This window comes from Hyperolius riggenbachi, chromosome 12 (genome assembly GCF_040937935.1).
Source record: "Hyperolius riggenbachi isolate aHypRig1 chromosome 12, aHypRig1.pri, whole genome shotgun sequence".
Classification (NCBI taxonomy): Eukaryota; Metazoa; Chordata; class Amphibia; order Anura; family Hyperoliidae; genus Hyperolius; species Hyperolius riggenbachi.
The window spans coordinates 4,234,664-4,260,705 of NC_090657.1; the positions used below are offsets into that span (position 1 = coordinate 4,234,664).

The 26,042-nt window shown below is 48.6% G+C and overlaps 1 protein-coding gene across 1 annotated transcript in view; it reads right to left on the reverse strand.

The window, feature by feature from the left end:
- Positions 1-26,042, reverse strand: part of LOC137541989 (alpha-N-acetylgalactosaminide alpha-2,6-sialyltransferase 1-like) — a 218,487-nt gene that overhangs the window by 120,441 nt on the left and 72,004 nt on the right. The window contains exon 5 of the mRNA XM_068263568.1: positions 13,613-13,719. Coding sequence (XP_068119669.1) covers positions 13,613-13,719 — 107 coding nt within the window. The remainder of the gene's footprint in view (positions 1-13,612; positions 13,720-26,042) is intronic.

Below are 26,042 nucleotides of genomic sequence, written 5' to 3' on the forward strand. Positions count from 1 at the left end.
AGCATGGACTGAGGGTGCATACATGGTGTGTGTACCCCGGGGGTAGCATGGACTGAGAGTGCATACATGGTGTGTGTACCCCGGGGGTAGCATGGACTGAGGGTCCATACATGGTGTGTGTACCCCGGGGGTAGCATGGACTGAGGGTGCATACATGGTGTGTGTACCCTTGGGGTAGCATGGACTGAGGGTACATACATGGTGTGTGTACCCCAGGGGTAGCATGGACTGAGGGTGCATACATGGTGTGTGTACCCTAGGGGTAGCATGGACTGAGGGTGCATACATGGTGTGTGTACCCTAGGGGTAGCATGGACTGAGGGTGCATACATGGTGTGTGTACCCCGGGGGTAGCATGGACTGAGGGTGCATACATGCTGTGTGTGTATCGTAGGGGTAGCATGGACTGAGGGTGCATACATGGTGTGTGTACCCTAGGGGTAGCATGGACTGAGGGTGCATGCATGGTGTGTGTACCCTAGGGGTAGCATGGACTGAGGGTGCATGCATGGTGTGTGTACCCCGGGGGTAGCATGGACTGAGGGTGCATACATGGTGTGTGTACCCCAGGGGTAGCATGGACTGAGGGTGCATACATGGTATGTGTACCGTAGGGGTAGCATGGACTGAGGGTGCATACATGGTGTGTGTACCCCGGGGGTAGCATGGACTGAGGGTGCATACATGGTGTGTGTACCCTAGGGGTAGCATGGACTGAGGGTGCATACATGGTGTGTGTACCCCAGGGGTAGTGTTGGGCGAACACCTAGATGTTCGGGTTCGCGAACGTTCGCCGAACATCGCCGCGATGTTCGGGTGTTCGCGCCGAACTCCGAACATAATGGAAGTCAATAGGGACCCGAACTTTCGTACTTTGTAAAGCTTCCTTACATGCTACATACCCCAAATTTGCAGGGTATGTGCACCTTGGGAGTGGGTACAAGAGGAAAAAAAATATTTGAAAAAGAGCTTATAGTTTTTGAGAAAGTTGATTGTAAAGTTTCAAAGGAAAAACTGTCTTTTAAATGTGGAAAATGTCATGTTTCTTTGCACAGGTAACATGCTTTTTGTCGCCATGCAGTCATAAATGTAATACAGATGAGAGGTTCAATAAACAGGGACTGGAAATGCTAACCCAGCAGCAGCACACGTGATGGAACAGGAGGAGGCGCAGGAGGAGAAGGCCACGCTTTTTGAGACACAACATCCCAGGCCTTGCATGAGGACAAATAGTGTGCGGATATAGCAATGCTTTTTGCCGCCATGCAGTCATAAATGTAATACAGATGAGAGGTTCAATAAACAGGGACTGGAAACGCTAACCCAGCAGCAGCACACATAATGGAACAGGAGGAGGCGCAGGAGGAGAAGGCCACGCTTTTTGAGACGCAACCCAGGCCTTGCATGAGGACAAAAAGCGTGCGGATATAGCAATGCTTTTTGCCGCCATGCAGTCATAAATGTAATACAGATGAGAGGTTCAATAAACAGAGACTGGAAACGCTAACCCAGCAGCAGCACACATGATGGAACAGGAGGAGGCGCAGGAGGAGAAGGCCACGCTTTTTGAGATGCAACCCAGGCCTTGCATGAGGACAAAAAGCGTGCGGATATAGCAATGCTTTTTGCCGCCATGCAGTCATAAATGTAATACAGATGAGAGGTTCAATAAACAGAGACTGGAAACGCTGACCCAGCAGCAGCACACATGATGGAACAGGAGGAGGCGCAGGAGGAGAAGGCCACGCTTTTTGAGACGCAACCCAGGCCTTGCATGAGGACAAAAAGCGTGCGGATATAGCAATGCTTTTTGCCGCCATGCAGTCATAAATGTAATACAGATGAGAGGTTCAATAAACAGGGACTGGAAATGCTAACCCAGGAGCAGCAGACGTGATGGAGGCCTTGTATGAGGACAAAAAGCGTGCGGATATAGCAATGCTTTTTGCCGCCATGCAGTCATAAGTGTAATACAGATGAGAGGTTCCATAAACAGGGACCGGAAACGCTAACCCAGCAGCAGCAGCACACGTGATGGAACAGGAGCAGGCGCAGGAGGAGAAGGCCATGCTTTTTGAGACACAACAACCCAGGCCTTGCATGAGGACAAAAAGCGTGCGGATATAGCAGCAATGCTTTTTGCCGCCATGCAGTCATAAATGTAATACAGATGAGAGGTTCAATAAACAGGGACCGGAAACGCTAAACCATCCCAGATGTTCATTGGTCATGTTACTTGGTTGGGGTCCTGGAGTGTTGCGTAGTCGTTTCCAATCCAGGATTGATTCATTTTAATTTGAGTCAGACGGTCTGCATTTTCTGTGGAGAGGCGGATACGCCGATCTGTGACGATGCCTCCGGCAGCACTGAAACAGCGTTCCGACATAACGCTGGCTGCCGGGCAAGCCAGCACCTCTATTGCGTACATTGCCAGTTCGTGCCAGGTGTCTAGCTTCGATACCCAATAGTTGAAGGGTGCAGATGGATTGTTAGACACAGCTACGCCATCTGACATGTAGTCCTTGACCATCTTCTCCAGGTGATCGGTGTTGGAGGTGGATCTGCATGCTTGCTGTTCTGTGGGCTGCTGCTGCATGGGTGTCAGAAAATTTTCCCACTCCAAGGACACTGCCGATACCATTCTCTTTTGGGCACTAGCTGCGGCTTGTGTTGTTTGCTGCCCTCCTGGTCGTCCTGGGTTTGCGGAAGTCAGTCTGTCGGCGTACAACTGGCTAGAGGAGGGGGAGGATGTCAATCTCCTCTCTAAAGTCTCCACAAGGGCCTGCTGGTATTCTTCCATTTTGACCTGTCTGACTCTTTCTTCAAGCAGTTTTGGAACATTGTGTTTGTACCGTGGATCCAGAAGGGTATAAACCCAGTAATTGGTGTTGTCCAGAATGCGCACAATGCGTGGGTCGCGTTCAATGCAGTGTAGCATGAATTGAGCCATGTGTGCCAGAGTCCTGCCAGAATCCTCATCATCCTCTTGTGAGCGTTGTGATAGTTGTTGTGATGCATCATAGTCGTCACCTTCTTCCTGGTCTGCTTCTGCTGACCATTCGCGCTGAATTGTGGAAGTCCAACGTGCATCGCTCTGGCCCTCGTCAGTGGTGGCAGGAAATTCCTGCTCCAACTCCAGCTGTTCCTCCTCCTCTTCTTCGTCATAGCTGCTGGGGCCAGCGTTTCCTGAGGCGGATGGCCTGATGTTGGTACCATCACGCTGATCGTTTTCTCCTTCAGATTCCCCCAGTTGCATCATCATGACAGCTGTTTCCTTGATTTTCAACATTGACCTCTTCAGTAAACACAGCAGTGGTATGGTAATGCTGACTGAAGAGTTGTCACTGCTCACAAGCAACGTGTATTGCTCAAAATTTTGGAGGACTTGGCAGAGGTCCAACATGTTGGCCCAATCGGATCCACAGAATCTTGGCAGCTGTCCGGATGTGCCTCGGTACTGCGCCGTCATGTACTGGACCACTGCACTCTTCTGCTCGCAAAAGCGGGCTAGCATGTGCAGCGTAGAATTCCAGCGCGTAGGGACATCACACAGCAAGCGATGGTGGGGGAGATTGAAGCGCTCCTGCATCTTGGCGAGTGCCCCCGAAGCAGTACTGGAAGTTCTACAATGTTTGGCCACTCGACGCACCTTCAATAGAAGTTCGGCCACACCTGGGTATGTCTTCAGGAACCGCTGAACTACTAGGTTCATCACGTGCGCCAGGCAAGGGATGTGTGTCAGCTTAGCCAACCTTAAAGCGCGAATGAGATTACTCCCATTATCACACACAACCATGCCCGGTTTCAGGTCCAGCGGTGCCAGCCACAAATCCGTCTGTTCCTGTATTCCCCTCCAAATTTCCTCCCCTGTGTGCTGCTTATCCCCAAGGCAGATCAGCTTCAGCAACGCTTGCTGACGCATGCCAACAGCTGTGCTGCACTGCTTCCACGATCCTACTGCTGCTGGTGCTGGGTTAGCGTTTCCGGATGAGGTACAGCTTTGAGATGCGTTGGAGGAGAAGGAGTCAGAGAGGTAGGTGCTGCTGTTGTTATCCAGTGGGAGGGACGGCGGTGCGGCTGTTTGCGGCGTGGGCAACACCCGCGCCGTAGCAGGTGAGGAATCGCTGCCAGGCTCCACAAGGTTCACCCAGTGCGTGGTAAGGGAGATGTATCGACCCTGGCCGAACGCACTCGTCCAGGTGTCAGTGGTGAGGTGAACCTTGCAGGCAACGGCATTCTTCAAGCTTCGGGTTATTTTGCTGACCACGTGCTCATGCAACTCAGGCACTGCAGAGCGCGCAAAGTGGTAGCGGCTGGGAACCACGTAACGTGGGATGGCCACTGACATCATGCCCTTGAAGCTGTTTGTCTCCACCACTCGATATGGCAGCATTTCGCAGGCCAGAAGCTTGGCTATGCTGGCTGTTTCTGCCACGGCCCGGGGGTCATTTGCTGGCAATTTCCTCTTGCGCTCAAACATCTCCGAGACAGACAACTGAACCGTAGCGCTGCACACGGAAGGGCTGTTGGTTGTTGTGTTTGATGAACACTGGGAGACCTCAAGAGCACTACTCCGGAAAGTGACAGTGTCAGCGTCGTCTGATGTTTGTGAATGTTGTGAACCACGCAATGGCTGGGCTACTGCTGCTGCTGAAGCGGGTCTGGTGGTGAGTCTGGTGAACCCAAGGGAGGCAGTGTTGCTGGTACCCTGTCCTGTCGAGTTTGCCCACAGAGTGGGATGTTTGGATAGCATGTGGCGGCTCATGCTGGTGGTGGAGAGGTTGTTAATACTTTTCCCCCTGCTCAGGCGGGTCTTGCACACCTTGCAAATCGCCATGGTAACATCCTCAGTGCAGTCTTCAAAGAAAGCCCAGACTTTGGAGCACCTGCCTTGCTGGCTATTTCTGTTTGCGCCTCTTTTGCCTCTCACTTGAACTTCCACGCTTGTGGTGCCTGAAATTGCGCGCCGCCTACCTTGTGGCACAAGGCGAACTCGTGCAGCAGTGGGTTCTTCAACAGACTCATCTGTGCTGCTGCTACAACGGCGATGTTCTCGTTCACAAACAAAATCTGGGTCTATGTCCACATTGTCCATACCCTCCTCTTCCATCTCCTCAAACTCGTCATATGTCATTGTGGGGGGCCGCCGCCGTGGAGTAGAGCTCCCCAGAACAACCTCTGCGCAGCTCACTCCAACGTCGTCTTCCAGAGCTTCTCGGCCGACCTCCTGCAATTGCAACCCCTCCTGCCCAACTTGCTCTGGGATTTGAGTTTCAAAGTCCTCGGACTCGCCTTGTTGTATTTCAGTGCCCGGTGCATTTCCCACAGTTAATGGTTGTGAATCCGGGCACAACATTTCTGGCTGTTCCTCCATTGACCTTTCAAAGGTGGAAGTTTGTTGGCCTGGGAATAGCTCCTGCGAATACCCCATTGTGTCCTGAGGTAATTCATCGGACTGGTTATCTGGCAGTTGTGTGCGTGGTGTCGCTGCCGGTTGTGTCAGCTTTGTGCCCACTGGCTCCTTGTAACTGGCTGAGGACTCGGACCTCGTGCGTTATGTGCTGGTGCTGCTTAACCCACTGCTGGACGCTTGAGAGGTCATCCAAGTAATTATCTGGTCCTGTTCTTTTGGATCTGTGAGGGTTCTTGGGTGCTCCCCTGTGGCCTGTACGTGAACCGTCAGGGGAAACACCTCTTCCCTTGCCCCTCCCTCTTTCACCGGATTTCTTCCTCATTTCACTTATCCTTAAAGTACACACTTACTGGCAGCAGTACAGTGGCAGTACAGAAATGCTATACAGTGGTGGGTGAGCGGTGTACCACTATTGCCAGCAGCGACACAGAGCACAATGCTATACAGTGGCGGGTGAGCGGTGTACTACTGTTCCCAGCAGACACAGAGTGGCAGTAAACACAATGCTATATAGTGTGGCTGAGCCGTGTACACACAGTGGCAGTACACACAATGCTATATAGTCTGGCTGAGCGGTGTACACAGAGTGGCAGTACACACAATGCTATAGAGTCTGGCTGAGCGGTGTACACAGAGTGGCAGTACACACAATGCTATGTAGCCTGGCTGAGCGGTGTACACAGAGTGGCAGTACACACAATGCTATATAGTCTGGCTGAGCGGTGTACACAGAGTGGCAGTACACACAATGCTATATAATCTGGCTGAGCGGTGTACACACAGTGGCAGTACACACAATGCTATATAGTCTGGCTGAGCGGTGTACACAGAGTGGCAGTACACACAATGCTATATAGTCTGGCTGAGCCGTGTACACACAGTGGCAGTACACACAATGCTATATAGTGTGGCTAAGCGGTGTACACACAGTGGCAGTAAACAATGCTATATAGTCTGGCTGAGCGGTGTACACAGAGTGGCAGTACACACAATGCTATATAGTCTGGCTGAGCGGTGTACACAGAGTGGCAGTACACACAATGCTATAGAGTCTGGCTGAGCGGTGTACACAGAGTGGCAGTACACACAATGCTATGTAGTCTTGCTCAGCGGTGTACACAGAGTGGCAGTACACACAATGCTATATAGTCTGGCTGAGCGGTGTACACAGAGTGGCAGTAAACAATGCTATATAGTCTGGCTGAGCGGTGTACACAGAGTGGCAGTAAACAATGCTATATAGTCTGGCTGAGCGGTGTACACAGAGTGGCAGTACACACAATGCTATATAGTCTGGCTGAGCCGTGTACACAGAGTGGCAGTACACACAATGCTATATAGTCTGGCTGAGCCGTGTACACAGAGTGGCAGTACACACAATGCTATATAGTGTGGCTAAGCTGTGTACACACAGTGGCAGTAAACAATGCTATATAGTCTGGCTGAGCGGTGTACACAGAGTGGCAGTACACACAATGCTCTATAGTCTGGCTGAGCGGTGTACACAGAGTGGCAGTACACACAATGCTATAGAGTCTGGCTGAGCGGTGTACACAGAGTGGCAGTACACACAATGCTATGTAGTCTGGCTGAGCGGTGTACACAGAGTGGCAGTACACACAATGCTATAGAGTCTGGCTGAGCGGTGTACACAGAGTGGCAGTACACACAATGCTATACAGTCTGGCTGAGCGGTGTACACAGAGTGGCAGTACACACAATGCTATAGAGTCTGGCTGAGCAGTGTACACAGAGTGGCAGTACACACAATGCTATGTAGTCTGGCTGAGCGGTGTACACAGAGTGGCAGTACACACAATGCTATATAGTCTGGCTGAGCGGTGTACACAGAGTGGCAGTACACACAATGCTATATAGTCTGGCTGAGCCGTGTACACAGAGTGGCAGTACACACAATGCTATATAGTGTGGCTAAGCGGTGTACACACAGTGACAGTAAACAATGCTATATAGTCTGGCTGAGCGGTGTACACAGAGTGGCAGTACACACAATGCTATATAGTCTGGCTGAGTGGTGTACACAGAGTGGCAGTACACACAATGCTATAGAGTCTGGCTGAGCGGTGTACACAGAGTGGCAGTACACACAATGCTATGTAGTCTGGCTGAGCGGTGTACACAGAGTGGCAGTACACACAATGCTATAGAGTCTGGCTGAGCGGTGTACACAGAGTGGCAGTACACACAATGCTATATAGTCTGGCTGAGCGGTGTACACAGAGTGGCAGTACACACAATGCTGTAGAGTCTGGCTGAGCGGTGTACACAGAGTGGCAGTACACACAATGCTATGTAGTCTGGCTGAGCGGTGTACACAGAGTGGCAGTACACACAATGCTATATAGTCTGGCTGAGCAGTGTACACAGAGTGGCAGTACACACAATGCTATGTAGTCTGGCTGAGCGGTGTACACAGAGTGGCAGTACACACAATGCTATAGAGTCTGGCTGAGCGGTGTACACAGAGTGGCAGTACACACAATGCTATATAGTCTGGCTGAGCGGTGTACACAGAGTGGCAGTACACACAATGCTATGTAGTCTGGCTGAGCGGTGTACACAGAGTGGCAGTACACACAATGCTATATAGTCTGGCTGAGCGGTGTACACAGAGTGGCAGTACACACAATGCTATATAGTCTGGCTGAGCCGTGTACACAGAGTGGCAGTACACACAATGCTATATAGTGTGGCTAAGCGGTGTACACACAGTGACAGTAAACAATGCTATATAGTCTGGCTGAGCGGTGTACACAGAGTGGCAGTACACACAATGCTATATAGTCTGGCTGAGCGGTGTACACAGAGTGGCAGTACACACAATGCTATAGAGTCTGGCTGAGCGGTGTACACAGTGGCAGTACACACAATGCTATGTAGTCTGGCTGAGCGGTGTACACAGAGTGGCAGTACACACAATGCTATAGAGTCTGGCTGAGCGGTGTACACAGAGTGGCAGTACACACAATGCTATATAGTCTGGCTGAGCGGTGTACACAGAGTGGCAGTACACACAATGCTGTAGAGTCTGGCTGAGCGGTGTACACAGAGTGGCAGTACACACAATGCTATATAGTCTGGCTGAGCCGTGTACACACAGTGGCAGTAAACAATGCTATATAGTCTGGCTGAGCGGTGTACACAGAGTGGCAGTACACACAATGCTCTATAGTCTGGCTGAGCGGTGTACACAGAGTGGCAGTACACACAATGCTATAGAGTCTGGCTGAGCGGTGTACACAGAGTGGCAGTACACACAATGCTATGTAGTCTGGCTGAGCGGTGTACACAGAGTGGCAGTACACACAATGCTATATAGTCTGGCTGAGCGGTGTACACAGAGTGGCAGTACACACAATGCTATAGAGTCTGGCTGAGCAGTGTACACAGAGTGGCAGTACACACAATGCTATGTAGTCTGGCTGAGCGGTGTACACAGGGTGGCAGTACACACAATGCTATATAGTCTGGCTGAGCGGGGGACACAGAGTGGCAGTACACACAATGCTATATAGTCTGGCTGAGCCGTGTACACAGAGTGGCAGTACACACAATGCTATATAGTGTGGCTAAGCGGTGTACACACAGTGACAGTAAACAATGCTATATAGTCTGGCTGAGCGGTGTACACAGAGTGGCAGTACACACAATGCTATATAGTCTGGCTGAGCGGTGTACACAGAGTGGCAGTACACACAATGCTATAGAGTCTGGCTGAGCGGTGTACACAGAGTGGCAGTACACACAATGCTATGTAGTCTGGCTGAGCGGTGTACACAGAGTGGCAGTACACACAATGCTATATAGTCTGGCTGAGCGGTGTACACAGAGTGGCAGTACACACAATGCTGTAGAGTCTGGCTGAGCGGTGTACACAGAGTGGCAGTACACACAATGCTATGTAGTCTGGCTGAGCGGTGTACACAGAGTGGCAGTACACACAATGCTATATAGTCTGGCTGAGCGGTGTACACAGAGTGGCAGTACACACAATGCTATATAGTCTGGCTGAGCGGTGTACACAGAGTGGCAGTACACACAATGCTATATAGTCTGGCTGAGCGGTGTACACAGAGTGGCAGTACACACAATGCTATATAGTCTGGCTGAGCGGTGTACACAGAGTGGCAGTACACACAATGCTATATAGTCTGGCTGAGCCGTGTACACACAGTGGCAGTAAACAATGCTATATAGTCTGGCTGAGCGGTGTACACACAGTGGCAGTACACACAATGCTATATAGTCTGGCTGAGCGGTGTACACACAGTGGCAGTACACACAATGCTATATAGTCTGGCTGAGCCGTGTACACACAGTGGCAGTAAACAATGCTATATATAGCGTGGCTGAGCGAGGTACACAGTGGCAGTACACACAATGCTATATAGTGTGGCTGAGCGAGCGGTGTACTACTTTTCCCAGCAGCGACACACAATGACTGGGGGGACCCTGGCTAGCGTGGCTGGAGCGCGAACTACCCTGCCTGCCTACCCAAAGCTAAACCCACAGACAGATGGTGGAGATATGACGTGGTTCGGGTATTTATTTACCCGAACCACGTGACCGTTCGGCCAATCAGAGCGCGTTCGGGCCGAACCACGTGACCCGTTCGGCCAATCAGAGCGCGTTCGGGGTCCGAACCACGTGACCCATTCGGCCAATCACAGCGCTAGCCGAACGTTCGGGGAACGTTCGGCCATGCGCTCTTAGTTCGGCCATGCGCCCGAACGGTTTGGCCGAGCACCATCAGGTGTTCGGCCGAACTCGAACATCACCCGAACAGGGTGATCTGCAGAACCCGAACAGTGGCGAACACTGTTCGCCCAACACTACCCAGGGGTAGCATGGACTGAGGGTGCATACATAGTGTGTGTGTACCCCGGGGGTAGCATGGACTGAGGGTGCATACATAGTGTGTGTGTACCCCGGGGGTAGCATGGACTGAGGGTGCATACATGGTGTGTGTACCCCAGGGGTAGCATGGACTGAGGGTGCATACATGGTGTGTGTGTACCCCGGGGGTAGCATGGACTGAGGGTGCATACATGGTGTGTGCATACATGGTGTGTGTACCCCAGGGGTAGCATGGACTGAGGGTGCATACATGGTGTGTGTACCCCGGGGGTAGCATGGACTGAGGGTGCACTTAGTCTTGTCACACTTTCTATAGGGAGTTTTTAGATGAAAAATAAGTTGCTGAATCCTTTATGAACCAACCTGCATAACTTTCTAATTTATTTAAAGCATCAAGGAACGTTTGAAATTCCTCTTAACAAATTAATGTACATTATGGGATACCTAAGATATGTATGCAATAAGGGTTAGGGCCTTTGCCACTAGGAAATCGCATATCGTTTTATTTTCACAACTACTTTTCCGCAGTGATCCGATTGTGATATGTTGGGTGTACGGTGCGAGCGCAAACACATAGAAAATGCAGCAGGCTGGCGATTGCGATATGTTGGGTGTACGGTGCGAGCGCAAACACATAGAAAATGCAGCAGGCTGGCGATTGCGATATGTTGGGTGTACGGTGCGAGCGCAAACACATAGAAAATGCAGCAGGCTGACGATTGTGATATGTTGGGTGTACGGTGCGAGCGCAAACACATAGAAAATGCAGCAGGCTGACGATTGCGACATGTTGGGTGTACGGTGCGTGCGCAAACACATAGAAAATGCAGCAGGCTGGCGATTGCGATATGTTGGGTGTACGGTGCGAGCGCAAACACATAGAAAATGCAGCAGGCTGGCGATTGCGATATGTTGGGTGTACGGTGCGAGCGCAAACACATAGAGAATGCAGCAGGCTGGCGATTGCGATATGTTGGGTGTACGGTGCGAGCGCAAACACATAGAAAATGCAGCAGGCTGGCGTTTGCGATATGTTGGGTGTACGGTGCGAGCGCAAACACATAGAAAATTCAGCAGGCTGGCGATTGCGATATGTTGGGTGTACGGTGCGAGCGCAAACACATAGAAAATGCAGCAGGCTGGCGATTGCGATATGTTGGGTGTACGGTGCGAGCGCAAACACATAGAAAATGCAGCAGGCTGGTGATTGTGATATGTTGGGTGTACGGTGTGAGTGCAAACACATAGAAAATTCAGCAGGCTGGCGATTGCGATATGTTGGGTGTACGGTGCGAGCGCAAACACATAGAAAATGCAGCAGGCTGGCGATTGCGATATGTTGGGTGTACGGTGCGAGCGCAAACGCATGGAAAATGCAGCAGGCTGGTGATTGCGATATGTTGGGTGTACGGTGCGAGCGCAAACACATAGAAAATGCAGCAGGCTGGCGATTGCGATATGTTGGGTGTACGGTGCGAGCGCAAACACATAGAAAATGCAGCAGGCTGGCGATTGCGATTTGGAAAAAAAAATGAATTGTACTAGTGGAAAAATAATACCACAGATTACGTTAATCAGGTGCTGTAGTGATTAGTGAAATGGGTGACAATCTACTTTTCGTATGGAACTGCACCTGGTGGAAAAGGGGCCTTACTTGAGGTGTTGCCTGCAATGGGGGGTAGTTGGTCAATGTGATCATTAAAGGATACATTTAATAGTAATATTGAGTAACACTGCTACAAATAATGGACTATTTTTGAGCTTAGTTTTACATTATGTTCATTATTCAGTATCTTTCTGCCATCTAGTGGTAAATGTGAGAACAGCGCTAGGATATTCTATTGCAGCTCATGCAAATAGAGTATATGCAATGTTACAAAGACTAACAATAACCATCTGTGAGTATCAATGTAAAAGAGGACTGCCATCAGATCTTTCAGGACCCCATACTAGGCACATTTAACATTTCCCAGCCCTAAAGCCCTAACCGTTGGACATCAGTTTCACTTTTTTACTTGTTACTTCCCATTTTAAGAGTCCTCTTTCATTTGTAGCAACCCTTCTTTCCTCTTCAGGTGCCGTCTTGGGCTGCAGCCGCCTTTGTAGACTTTCCTGAAATCAGGCCCTGGCGAGAGCGAGAAGCTGGCTGTGGAGCTGGAATGTGGTTCAGGTGAGTTCATAACAGTGCTGCTTGTGATATTTAACCCATTCGCGTTCCGCCGTTTTCACTTGAGCAATGTTCACCTATTATTCATTAGCCTATAACTTTATCACTACTTATCACAGTGAACTGATCTATATCTTGTTTTTTCCGACACCAATTAGGCTTTCTTTGGGCGTTACATTTTGCTAAGAGCCACTTTACTGTAAATGCATTTTAACAGGAAGAATAAGAAAAAAACGGAAAAAAATCATTATTTCACAGTTTTCAGCCATTATAGTTTTAAAATAATACATGCCTCCATAATTAAAACTCACGTATTGTATTTGCCCATATGTCCCGGTTATTACACCGTTAAAATTATGTCCCTATCACAATGTATGGCGACAATATTTTATTTGGAAATAAAGGTGCATTTTTTCCGTTTTGCATCTATCACTATTTACAAGTTTAAATAAAAAAAAAATAGAAATATTTCATCTTTACATTGATATTTAAAAAGTTTAGACCCTTAGGTAAATATTTACATGTTTTTTTTTTAATTGTAATGGTTTTTTTTGTTTTTTTATATTAAACATTTTATTTGGGTAGTTTTGGGAGGGTGGGATGTAAACAATAGATTTATAATGTAAATGTGTGTTTTGAGTTTTATTTTTTTTACTTTTAGTTGTAGTTTTACTTTTTGGCCACAAGATGGCGGCCATGAGTTTGTTTACATGATGTCACTCTAAGCGTAACATACGCTTAGAGAGACGCATGGGGGACGCTACAGCCAGAAAAAGTGCAGCTTCCGAGAGAAGCTGTCGCTTTTTCAGCGGGGGAGAGAAATCAGTGATCGGGCACCATAGCCCGATTCACTGATTGCCTGGCTAACGAACCGCGGGCCGGGAGCACGTGTGCACGCGCGCGATCGGCCGCGGGAGCGTGCATGGTTCCTGGACTTAGTTTCTACGTCCAGGAACTAAAATAGGTTAAACTCTGACAGAACTTTTTATATTTAACAAATATGTCTACTTCAATAAATACTAAGAGGACTATGGGGAAGATGCTAGGATGACCATGGGTAAGTAAAACCCTATGGAGAAGGTGACAAGCAGTATTGTACCGTACATAGCATTACTTCCACATGAAGCATTTTATATGCAAAAGACAAAGTATACCTGTAGTTTGAGAGACCAATCTCTTTGCTCAATTGTTTATTCTGCTGTACTGCTTTTAACCACTGGAAATCCCTTAGATTTTCTGTGAACAGGATGTACTTTGTCTCCTATAAAAAACACAACGTAATACATTAGTAGAAGAGATTAAAGCAAAAGGAACTAGATTAATTTTGCAGACCAATGCTATGGGACCGTTAGGCCTGAATGACTATACCAACTTGTCATGCTTTCTGGACCCTTGAAGTAACAGGAGGTGGATTGACCACCCTTCATTTGGACACTTTCCGAGATGCCGTAATCCTAATAGTTCAATGTCAATTAGTAGTAATTTTTTAGAGAGTAACACAATTTTTCTAAATTTGTAATTTTGTATATGATAATATATGTGACCTCCATTAGGTCCCCCCCCCCCCTTCCCCCCCTTTAACTAGGGAACTTGCTTTCCCGTAGTTATTTTATTCCTCCTGATTTTGCACATTTACTATTTGTACTATATGATGCCTTTTGGACAATTTTCACTTAGTTTAGCACCATAAGCCACCAGTACCCACATCTTTGCAAGTTTAACTTGGTCTTAAATATTTCCACCTTTTCTCTTTCACCCCTACTTTCCCCCTGGCCCCCTCGTTCCAGCACTGTGTCCCGTCCTCCTCTCCCCCCCCCCCCCCCCCCATCCCATCATTAGCAGTCTCCGACAGATGGGACTGGTCTGTGCCGCCACGTGAGGCTTCAGAAGTCTACAGTACAGAAGCCCAAGTTCTCCCGGTAACGGGCAGCTCCATACTGCTCTAGTGTGCTCTCTTGCTCGCATGCACAGTACAGAGTCCCTGTCTTTGGGAACACTTAGGCTCCCAAATACTCCCAAGCCTCCTGTGCTGGGGGATTCAAACTGAGGTGACATCGCTGGAAAGAGGGGACCATGAGAGGAATGGGAAGGCCTCTTTAGGACCCAGAGTCTTCCCCCTCCATAGGTAAGTATCTGTTTTTAACTTTTTGGCTTCAGATTTGTTTTATATGAGCAGCACTTACCACCTATATATACCAACTATACCAGTTGAAATCCGATATACAGAATGTTTTAATGGGTACAAAACCAAGGATACCGAGAGACCACTTCTTGCTTCCTCAGGTTTAGCGCCAATGGGCTGACCTGAAATATCATGAGCCCCTCTATATACATTCAGATGCACTCGTGCTATTTTGGGTCAAACCATTTGCACTATACCAGAGTAGAGTTGTCTCAAACCTCTGTTTTTAAGTTTGCAAACTTCAAACGTGAACTTCCGCAAAAGTTCACTTTCGCACGAACTTCGCGAACCGCCATAGACTTCAATGGGCAGGCGAACTTTCACAACTACAAACACTAATTCTGGCCACAAAAGTGATGGAAAAGATAATTCAAGGGGTGTCACGATTCCGCGAACGCCATTGCGGCAAGCGCATGTAATTGCGCACAAAATCGGTTCTGGAGTACCCCTTTAAATGCCTTAGCCTGCTTTTAGAAAAATGAGTGTTCTTCCAGCTCACCAGCCCTGCAATGGGGGATGTGAGTGCTTATTTACACTTCCTGACGATCCCCAATAAAACCCAAGAAACCAGAGCATTCACATAGCTCACAGATCTACTACAAGGAATTGCTGATAAGAAGCAGGATACAGGAACGCATCGTAAAATCATTAGGTGACATTCCTGCCTGTCCTGAGAACACCCAGAGACATGTCCCTGGCTTAATGAGCTTTTGATATCTCATTTCATAGTAGTCCATAATTCGATGGATATTGCGGACCCGTTTGGGCCCAGCGGTCCACAACTCACAGTACGCCATGCGACTAGCGCAGCACACCTTCTGAGACGTTAACCGACCACCTAGTCATCTCACAGCCTGAGATATCTATTACATAGGCAGGGAAGGTGGCACTCCAAGCGAGTTTGATATCGATTGGTTCAGCGCATGCTGACGGAATGTAAAATGTTGGGTTTTATATGATATGTCGGATATCCACTGAGTTATGGCATACTTGGAGAAACTGCCAATTCTGTCCCTCAGACAATAGGGGCGGACTTCAGCAGCCTGAGGTCAGATTGTTAGGGGTGGAAACCTTTCTTGTTACCAGCCACACCCTCTGGCAGAGAAAGAGCTAAAACTGACCAACAATGCTGGACAGAGAGAGAGTCTTTTGTCCAGCCTTCCGATACTATCAAAGGAATTGGCATTATTACAAGACTTATCGATTCCACAGAACTTTCCATAACTGGATTTTACATATTTCTGTTGGACTTCATATCACAAAGGACACGGTAACTTGATAAACTGCTCAGACTGTAATCCGCTATTATTTTCACATTGAACTCTTATTATTTCTGTATCAAATTGTTTCTATTGCTATATTTTGTTTTGCATTATTTCTTTAAATAAACGATTTAAAAATCGTTCGTCTAAGTGCTGTTCTGAAACAAATCTCCGCCAAAAGAATTCACATCTTCAAAGAGAGACATGTTACCATAACTGTTTTGATATTAAATATTGTTAGTTTGCTATCTCTAGAAAGGTTGTCTAATTAACCCTTTTTCAACAGGATTTAGCTAGAGTTAGAATTAGCGCATTCGCACGCTTTTATTGCGGATTGGTGGCAGCGACCTGGCCTCTATATGAGAGCACAGAGTGTATCGATTGTATATACAATCGAAATTGGACTTTGTGTGGACTCACCAACCAATCCAAAAGGTTACTTTGCCTGCAGTTCTGACTGCCTTCAGGATTCCCTCTGGGTCTGAGGCTTTATTGTAAACTGCCGCAAAGGGAACAGGAATTGGTGGGTGACTGCGCATACGTCACATTGCCGGCAGCGGTGCGACCAATCTTTGGCGTCACTCTGTTCACCATATTACAAACCATCGGATGTGTCTATTCCCCGAATGGTAACGGTGTCAGATTAGACAAGATTGGCGCGCGTTGTCGCAGTATTACCTGACGACCCAGCAACCGCTATTTTAACGTCAAATTAATCACAGTCTTACAAGCCATTGGAGGCGATTAATCCCTGATGGTACTGGAGTAAGTTAGATGAGATTGCGGGGCTGTTCGTCACAAGGGGTGAAACACCTGGAGGGGGGCATGGCGGAGTGGGGTAGACGCCAAAACTCTCGGGGGGAAAATCAGAATTTGACGCACAGCAGCGTTTTAAGGGCAGAAATCACATTGAATGCTAAATTGGAGGCCTAAAGTGCTTTAAAACATCTTGCATGTGTATATGTTACGGCCAAAACCAGAAATCGGCCAATTCTAGAATTGGCCAGCCGTTTCTAGAACTGGCCGATTTGACGTCGGCCAAAGTCCAAAATGCTGGGAATTTCTGACATTGGCCGGCCAGTTCTAGAAACGGCCAAAGTCCAAAACGCACAAATCCCAGAACATCGCGGGGGTCCGGTCACCATGAATGGCACTCGGAACTTCCTCTCTGCTCTGAAAGATGCACAACAGCATAATAACCTCCACAGGAAAAAAAACGGAAGAAGACAAATTTGTTATCATTCTGCGCTTTAAAATTAGCTGCTCTGCCGTGGCAGTCGAGTGACACAGGGGAGAGATCAAATTACAGTGGTGATTAGTCATGGCTGGGTGCGCTTCTCTGGGCGCTTTGCATGGCTGGGGGCTTTTCTGGGTGCTTTGCATGGCTGGGGGTGCTTTGCATGGCTGGGGGGGGCTCGCTGGGCGCTTTGCAGCGTGGGGGGGGGGGAGTAGGGGGGCTGCGCACTTTGCATGGCTGGGATGCTTCACTAGGTGCTTTGCATGGCTGGGGGCTTTTCTGGGTGCTTTGCATGGCTGGGGGTGCTTTGCATGGCTGGGGGGGGGCTCGCTGGGTGCTTTGCAGCGTGGGGGGGGGGGAAGTAGGGGGGCTGCGCACTTTGCATGGCTGGGGGGGCTTCACTGGGCACTTTGCATTGCTGGGGGTGCTTGCATGGCTGGAGGGGGGGGGCTGCGCACTTTGCATGACTGGGGTGCTTCACTAGGTGCTTTGCATGGCTGGGGGGGTGGCTTCGCTGGGTGCTTTGCATGGCTGGGGGGGGGGGGGGCTGCGCACTTTGCATGGCTGGGGTGCTTCACTAGGTGATTTTCATGGCTGGGGGGCTTCACTGGGAACTTTGCATTGCTGGGGGTGCTTGCATGGCTGGGGGGGGGGGGAGGGCTGTGCACTTTGCATCGCTGGGGGGGGCTTCACTGGGCACTTGCATTGCTGGGAGGTGCTTTGCATGGCTGGCGGGGGGGCGCTTTTTGTGTGCTTTGATTGGCTGGGGGGGGGGGGGCGCCTTTAGTGTGCGCTTTGCATGGCCGGGAGAGTTGCCTGCACTACTCACAGACCTCAGATCAGGGCGACCGAAGAGGCGGGGAGAAGCGGAGAGAGGCAGAGCAGCGCGCACGCTACCCACCCGGACCTGTACACTTCACATGCGGAAGTGCCAAATGACAGGCGCTTCCGCACTGAAGTGTTCACGTCCTGCGGGTGACTTGTGCGCTTTGCCTCTCTCCGCCTCTCCGGTCCGGTCGCCCTGATCTGAGGTTTGATTAGTGCAGGCAGCGGGGGGGGGGGGGGGAGAACCGAGGGAGCAGGACTTCAGGACTTGGCCGGCCACATACAGCCACAACGAGTTCTGGCCGGCCAAAGTCCGAAATAAGGGTACATTTTGCACATTGGCCGCATCAGCCGGCCACTTCTCGTTTTGACCGGCCAGAACCCGAAGTGGCCAGACTTTGGGTTCTGGCCGTAACATATACATCAATCAGGGAGTGTAATTAGTGTACTGCTTCCAGAGCCAGATTAAGGCTAAATGGGGCCCTAAGCAAAGTAACTGATTTGGGCCCCCCATCATGTCGTAATAGAATCAGAAGATGCAGCTGCACAGCAACATGCTGCACACACCAGGGCAGCCGAGCTACTGGTTGCTATGGGCAACAGCACGCTTTCCTCTGAGGGTGCACAATGCAGGGAATAGCAGCGGCAAAATGCAGAGTGAGAGATGAATGGCTGGGACATTTGCACTCAGATGCTGGGGCTCCCCTGTGAAGAGGGCGACAGATATCACAGCAGCAGTACTTTCCCCCTGCATCTCCAGCCTGGCAATAGCAGAAAGCTCTGGACACCGCCAAACCGGAAGCCGTTCCCCAGACAGAATTACATAGCCACCCCCACCACCAAACAACCGATTTCCTCCCAAACTAGACAGCCACCATGCAGCCTCCATCCCAGTGAATACGATAGTCCAGCAGAGAAGGCAGCCGCAGCGGGGGAGAATGACAGGACCAGATGACTCACATTCACCTATTGCGATCCAAGCAATAGAGGTCCCGTCATCCGGAGACCCCATCTGTCTCCTCTAGAGTGCTGGCGCTCTGTTACTACTGCTATTACTACTTCCTACTTCCTGTCTGATCTGAGAATCAGGAAGTTCAGAGCGAGCGGCTGCACTGTAGAAGAGACAAATGGGTTTCAGATGACGGGATCTCTATCGTTTGGATCATGGATAGGTGAGTGAGCGTTTGCTATCTGCTGCTATCATTCTTGCTGCAGCTGTGGTTCTCTGTGGGAAGGGAGGGAGGAGTGGGCAGCAACAGAGCGCACAGTAGCAGGAGGGGGACCTAGGAGGAGAGCCTGGCTCTGAAGACAATCAGCAGCGCACGGCATCATTTGACAAGACAAAACAAGACAAATAACATTTATATCGTGCTTTTCTCCTGGCGGACTCAAAGCGCCAGAGCTGCAACCACTAGGACGCGCCCTGTAGGCCGTAGCAGTGTTAGAGACTTGCCTAAGGTCTCCTAATTAATAGGTGCTGGCTTACTGAACAGGCAGAGCCAAGATTCGAACCCTGGTCTCCTGAGTCAGAGGCAGAGCCCTTAAAGGGACTCCAAGCAGTGCCTGTGGGTATGCCTTTAACCACTTCAGCCTACAGCTTCGAAAATCGTATGCATCCGAGCAATGTTCACCTCCCATTCATTCGCTAATAACTTTATCGCTACTTATTAAAATTAATTGATCTTTATCTCGTTTTTTCCGCCACTAATTAGGCTTTCTTTAGGTAGTACATTTTGCTAAGAGCCACTTTACTGTAAATACATTTTAACAGGAAGATTAAGATAGAAATGGAAACAAATCATTATTTCTCAGTTTTTGGCCATTATAGTTTAAAATTAATACATGCTACAGTGATTAAAACCCATGCATTCTATGTGCCCATTTGTCCCGCTTATTACACCATTTAAATTACGTCCCTATCACAATTTATGGCGCCGATATTTTATTTAGAAATAAAGGTGCATTTTTTCAATTTGCGTCCATCACTATTTACAAGCTTATAATTTCAAAAAATTTAAGATACTCTCTTGACATGTATATTTAAAAAGTTCAGACCCTTAGGTAACTATTTATGTAGTTTTTTTTTTTTAATTGTAATTTTTTTTATTTATTTTTTTATACAAAAATGTATTTGGGTAATTTTTAGTTTGGGAGGTAAATAGCCAATTTTAGATGTAATATAATGTATTTTTTTATTCAATACAGGTATGTGGGTGCAGTTTACTATTTGGCCACAAGATGGCCACATTCAAAAAATTCCTGGATGCGAACGATGTCGCATCTAGGAACTAAAATGAAGAGAAGAAGTTTCCTGGGGGCAGAAATACCACGCTCTCTGATGAGAAAGCATCGGTATTTCTGCCGGGGACTTAGATCGGTGAATGGGAATTATATTCCCATTCACTGATCGGGGGAGCAGCGGGAGGCAGCGGGAGCACGCGCGGGCGCGCGCCCGATCGCGCGCACCACACGGCTGCAGCACCACTGCCTATCTGGACGGATATATGCGTCCAGATATGGCGAAGTGGTTAAGCATACCCACAACTAATTAATTACATCCTCACACCTACCAGCATGATGTTTGTAATTATATAACAATAACAATAACAATAATATTTATATAGCGCTTTTCTCCCTGGGGACTCAAAGCGCTGTGACCCTGCATTATGCAGGCTCAAAGGCTAGGGAAAAGAGGTGAGTTTTTAGCCTTTTTTTAAAGCTGTCCAGAGAAGGAGCCTCTCGTACTAATTGTGGAAGTGAGTTCCATAGAGTAGGGGCTGCATAGGAAAAGGCCCGAGCACCAAATGTTAAGTGTATCCTGGGAATAACCAGCTTCATCTTGTTGGCAGAGCGGAGGGTGCGTGGAGGGGCATAAAGTTCCAATAGATCCGCTGGGTTCCTTATATTTCATTGCATTGTGCTGAATCGAGCTGCCGACTTTGGAGAAAAGTTGTCCTGTGTAATACAATGTAACTATGGAAAGATGTACATCATTTTGAAGCTCTCTTTGTCCTCTTTCCAATGATAGATAAACTGCCACCCTACACCTTTTAGTTTTCGCTATTTTTGCGATTGAAATTGCCGTGGCCGCAGTTTCGAACGCGAAAATAGTGAAAACTAAAATGCATAGGGCGGCGGTTTATATACCATTGCAAAGAGGAGAAAGAGAGCTTTAAAATGATATGCATCTTTCAATAGTTAATGCACTGCTCAGAGTCCCTTTAACCATTATACCATCCAGCCACCGCTGACAGGATGGCGAGGGCTGGTTTATGTGCTGATGGGGCCCATTTTACTCTGAATGGGGCCCCAAGCGACTGCTTTTGTTGCCTGGTCGGTAATCCGGCCCTGAGTCTGCTTCACACTGACATACTAAACTCACTGTGTAATGCACCGCAAACAGCTGTTTGTGTAATGACGACCGTGCTGGACTGGTGCACACCATGACGAGAGTGCAGGTGATGGCGGTTTTCAAGCCCATATGGTCACCGGGCTGAGGTAGCTGAATGACAGAACAGTGACTGTCCAGCTGATCAAATTTGGTCTGTCCACAATGAAGCAACAACCTTAATATCTTGGGTGTGCCCCCCCCCCCCCCCCCCCGAGACACTCATAAAGCCGTCGGTCATTGCTTCATTGTGATACGCAAGCCCCTTCACCGCGGCAAGGTAATGATAATGATGGGGAATGGGCACATGTACATGCCTTTTGTTTTGTTTTTGAAGCCGCAGTGCAGCCAGAAAAATTAGGCAGGCATGTACACGCACCAGAAAAATTGGTATAGCAGCCGCTGCCAGCAGCGGTCTTAAAAATTCAGGAATCTACCTGGAGTCCTGGACCCTGTTGGTGGTGGCGGACAAGGCAGTCAAGCAGCTTGCGGGCAGAGATGCTGTGTGGGGAGTGACTTAGTCTTGGGGCAGGCTTTCACACGGCGTGCAGGCCGAGATGCTGGTGTGGGGACTGACTTATTCTTCGGGCAGGCCTGACCATGCTTTGCAGACCAGGCATCCATGGTCAGATGGACCCTTGACCCAACGCTGTGTGCCAGAGATGACACCACTTGCCTTTCAGCATCACGGTACAGTTTGGGTTTCGCCTTTTTTGAGAAATAATTGTGTGATGCTATCTTACACTGTGGTGTGTGGCTTTGCTTTTGTGTGCTGCTTTTCCCCAGGTGGTCATCCCATTGCAGTTTGTGCTTTGTAATCATGTGCTTTCGTAAGATAGTTGTCCCTACGCGGGTCTTGGTCTTTCCACAGCTCCATTTTCAGTGGCAGAGAGTACAGATGGCATTGCTCTCATCTGAAGCAGACACACAAAAAAATGTCCACACAGCTGAGCCCTGGGATGATGGCACTTTGGTGGTGGCGGCCGACTGAGTGTTAAGTGGGGTGATGGAATCAGAGCAGGAGGAGGAAGATATGTCACGCTTACGTGCGGAAGCTGAGAAAGATGAGGTGTTCTGTGTTAAATAGTCAACTACATCCTGACAATATTGGGGGTTGATGGCACATGCCTTTTTCTGAACACTGTACATTGATCGAGGGCCACATGAAATCACGACAGCACGACCTCGAACAGACCTGCCAGGTGGCCTGCCTCTGCCTTTTGTTTTGTCCATATTGGGGGGGGGATGAAGTGAAAGGTATGCACTGAATTGACTAATAAAATGTGCAGTCACACAGGTGCAGTTAACAGGTATGCACGGAGTGGTATATCACACTGCGTGCTCTCACGTAGGTAGGTGGGTGCACTGAAGTGAACAACAGGTATTGGGTATATGCAGTGATGGGTATTACAATGTGCACCTGTCACACACAAACAGATACCGGACAGGCACAGTGACACTGACTGACAGGGCTGTATATAATGCAAGTGGGCCACACACACACACAAAAATAGATCACAAGAACAAGATTAGCTCTCAAAATAACTGTTGAGGGGTGCTTTTTTTAGCAATAACAATCAGCCAGGAGTAAGCTAACAAGCCTACAAGAGCCTAACTAAGATTTCCCTATGAGAGAGTCTGCAGCAGCTTTCCCTTTTCTAATTACTGCAGGCACACGAGTGAGTCCAATGCCTGACCCTGTCTGCCTTTTTATAAGGGGGGTGGGACTCGAGGAGGGAGTGTAGCCTAGTTGGCTACAATGTGCCTGCTGACTGTGATGTAGAGGGTCAAAGTTGACCCTCATTAGGCATGGGCTTAAATTCGGATTCGGGTGATCCGGATAGTTACGATCTGGATTTCACCCAGTAATGCTGGGCGGGGGGGTCAAGCTTACCTATCTGACGTCTTCTTCGCTCGGCACCTCCCATGATGCTTTCCAATCCGCCGTCACGTGATTACAAACACTTCCTCCTTTAACCCGGAAGGAGGAAGTTTTTGTAGTCACGTGGACCCCTTGGAGTACTGGTTCGAACGCATGCAGATGTGGAGTGAGCTGGTGCAGTACGCCCTGGAAGTCCTGTCTTGCCCCCTTCCAGCGTGCTGTCAGAGAGGTGCTTTATTGTGGCCGGTGGCGTGGTCATGGAGAAGCACTCTCGTCTCTTGTTTTACACACCCTCAAAATAGCTACTATTTCTGTTCTTGTGTAAAAAAATAAAATAAAAAATAAATAAAAAATAAAAATATTGCGGAGGTGTCTGGGTTGAAAACTGTGCTGTCCCAGTTGTGTATTGGACACAATGTGGGCTTCACGACTGCTGTCCGGAACATCCTGCTGTTGGTGTTTATTATTACAGCCATGGTACCAATGCTAGGGACCATGGCCCGCTACATTTCCTGCTGCCACACATCACTCCTCCTCCTCCTGTTGCTGTAATTAACCTCCTGGTGTCTGTGTTTCCACCGCCAGGGTCCACAGAATTAAGCACTGCTGCCATGTGCCACTAGCTATTACGCCACTACAATAGCTACATTTAAAAAAAAAATATTCTGAGGTGTCTGGGTTGAAAACTGTGCTGTCCCAGTTGTGTATTGGACACAATGTGGGCTTCACAACTGCTGTCCGGAACCTCCTGCTGTATGGTGTTTATTATTATAGCCGTGGTACCAACGCTAGGTACCATGGCCTGTTACACTGCCTGCTGCCACACATTACTCCTCCTCCTGCTGCTGCTGCTGTATTTAACCTCCTGCTGTGTGTTCCCACCGCTAGGGTCCACAGAATTATTTGCTGCTGCCATGCGCCATAGCTATTACGTCACTACAATAGCTACCTTTTCTTGTAAAAAAAAATTATTCTGAGGTGTCTGGGTTGAAAACTGTGCTGTCCCAGTTGTGTATTGGACACAACATGGGCTTCACGACTGCTGTCCATGTTTATTATTACAACCGTGGTACCAACGCTAGGGACCATGGCCCGTTACACTGCCTGCTGCCACATGTCACTCCTCCTCCTCCTCCTCCTCCTCTGCAGCTGCTGTATTTAACCTACTGCTGTCTGTGTTCCCACCACTAGGGTCCACAGAATTATGTGCTGCTGCCATAGCTATTACGTCACTACAATAGCTACATTTTCTTGTTAAAAAAATATATATACATTCTGAGTAGAGATGGCCCGAACGGTTCGCTGGCGAACGGTTCCAGGCGAACTTTGGGTGGTTCGCCTTTGCATGCGATAGCAAACTTTCCCGGAAGTTCAGTTCGCCCCATAATGCTCCATTAGGGTCAACTTTGACCCTCTACATCACAGTCATCAGGCACATTGTAGCTAATCAGGCTACACTCACTCCTGGAGCCACTCCCCCCCCCCTCTTAAATTAAGAAGGGAGCGCCGGCTATTACACTCACTCGTGTGCCTGCTATAGTGAGAGAAGGGCAAGCTGCTGGAGACTGTTTTTCCTAGGGAAAGATTAGTTAGGCTCTTGGCTTATTAGCTTGCTCCTGGCTGATTCTTATTGCTATAATAGCACCCCACAACAGCTCTTTTGAGAGCTAATCTTGTTCTTATGATCTATTTTTTTTCTGTGTGTCCCACTGACACTTTTGTGGCTTTTGCATTATAGACAGCCTTGCTAATTCATACTGTGTGTGTGCCACTGCCCAGCCCAGCACATTCAGTGACTATCTGTGTGTGTGACAGCCAGTGGTGCTCAGCAGAGCTCGAATATTCGAGTAGCTCGAATATTCGAGCTCTTTTTCAGCTATTCGAGCTCGGTATTCGAGCTCCGAATAGCTGCAGCTATTCGAATGGGCTATTTGCGTACACTCGAATAGCCCATTCACTATTCGAGCTATTCGAGCAAACGGCGCTATTCGAGCTCGGTACCGAGCTCGAATAGCGTCATAGCCCAGATTGATGTCCTTAGAGCCAATCAGAGGGCTCCCAGGCCCTCTGACGGCAGCCAATCACAGAGGGGGACCCTGGCCAGCCCCTACCCTATAAATAGCGGCCGCCATGTTACGTTTCTCCGTGCTTGCCTGAGACTTGTACAGAGAGAGAGTTGCTCCTTTGTGCTTTGGCTTAGCAAGAGCTCTATTGTGGTCATTTACCTAGCGTTTTTGCTCACATACACCTCCTATACACACCTATATTGTTGTTAGTTAGTTAGACATTGTATTTTAGTTAGTAGCTTTTGTGTTACATAGAGACAGACACAGCTGCTGCAGGCTTACAGCTTTAGGCCTCAGGGCCTGCCTGTGTGGGCAGCTGTCCTCCTGTTTATTTCTCTCTATTCTATACCAGTATTTCTGCTGTCCTTTACTACTGATTGTATTAGTATTGTAGTTATATACTGTAACTGTACTGGGACACTCACTGTCACTGTTCATAGGCTACTAGCTGCTCCTGCGTGTGTGCACTCACTGTCTGTGTACACACTACACACACTCTATTTCCAAGTTCTGATAACTGATTGATTATTGTAATTGAATATTGTAATTAGTTAGTTGTACTCACTGTTACTACTTACTGTACTAGGAGTCTCGGACACTCAGTCACTGTTCATAGGCTACTAGCTCCTGCGTGTGTGCACTCACTGTCTGTGTACACACTACACACACTCTATTTCCTTCTGATAACTGATTGATTATTGTAATTAGTTAGTTGTACTTACTGTTACTACTTACTGTACTA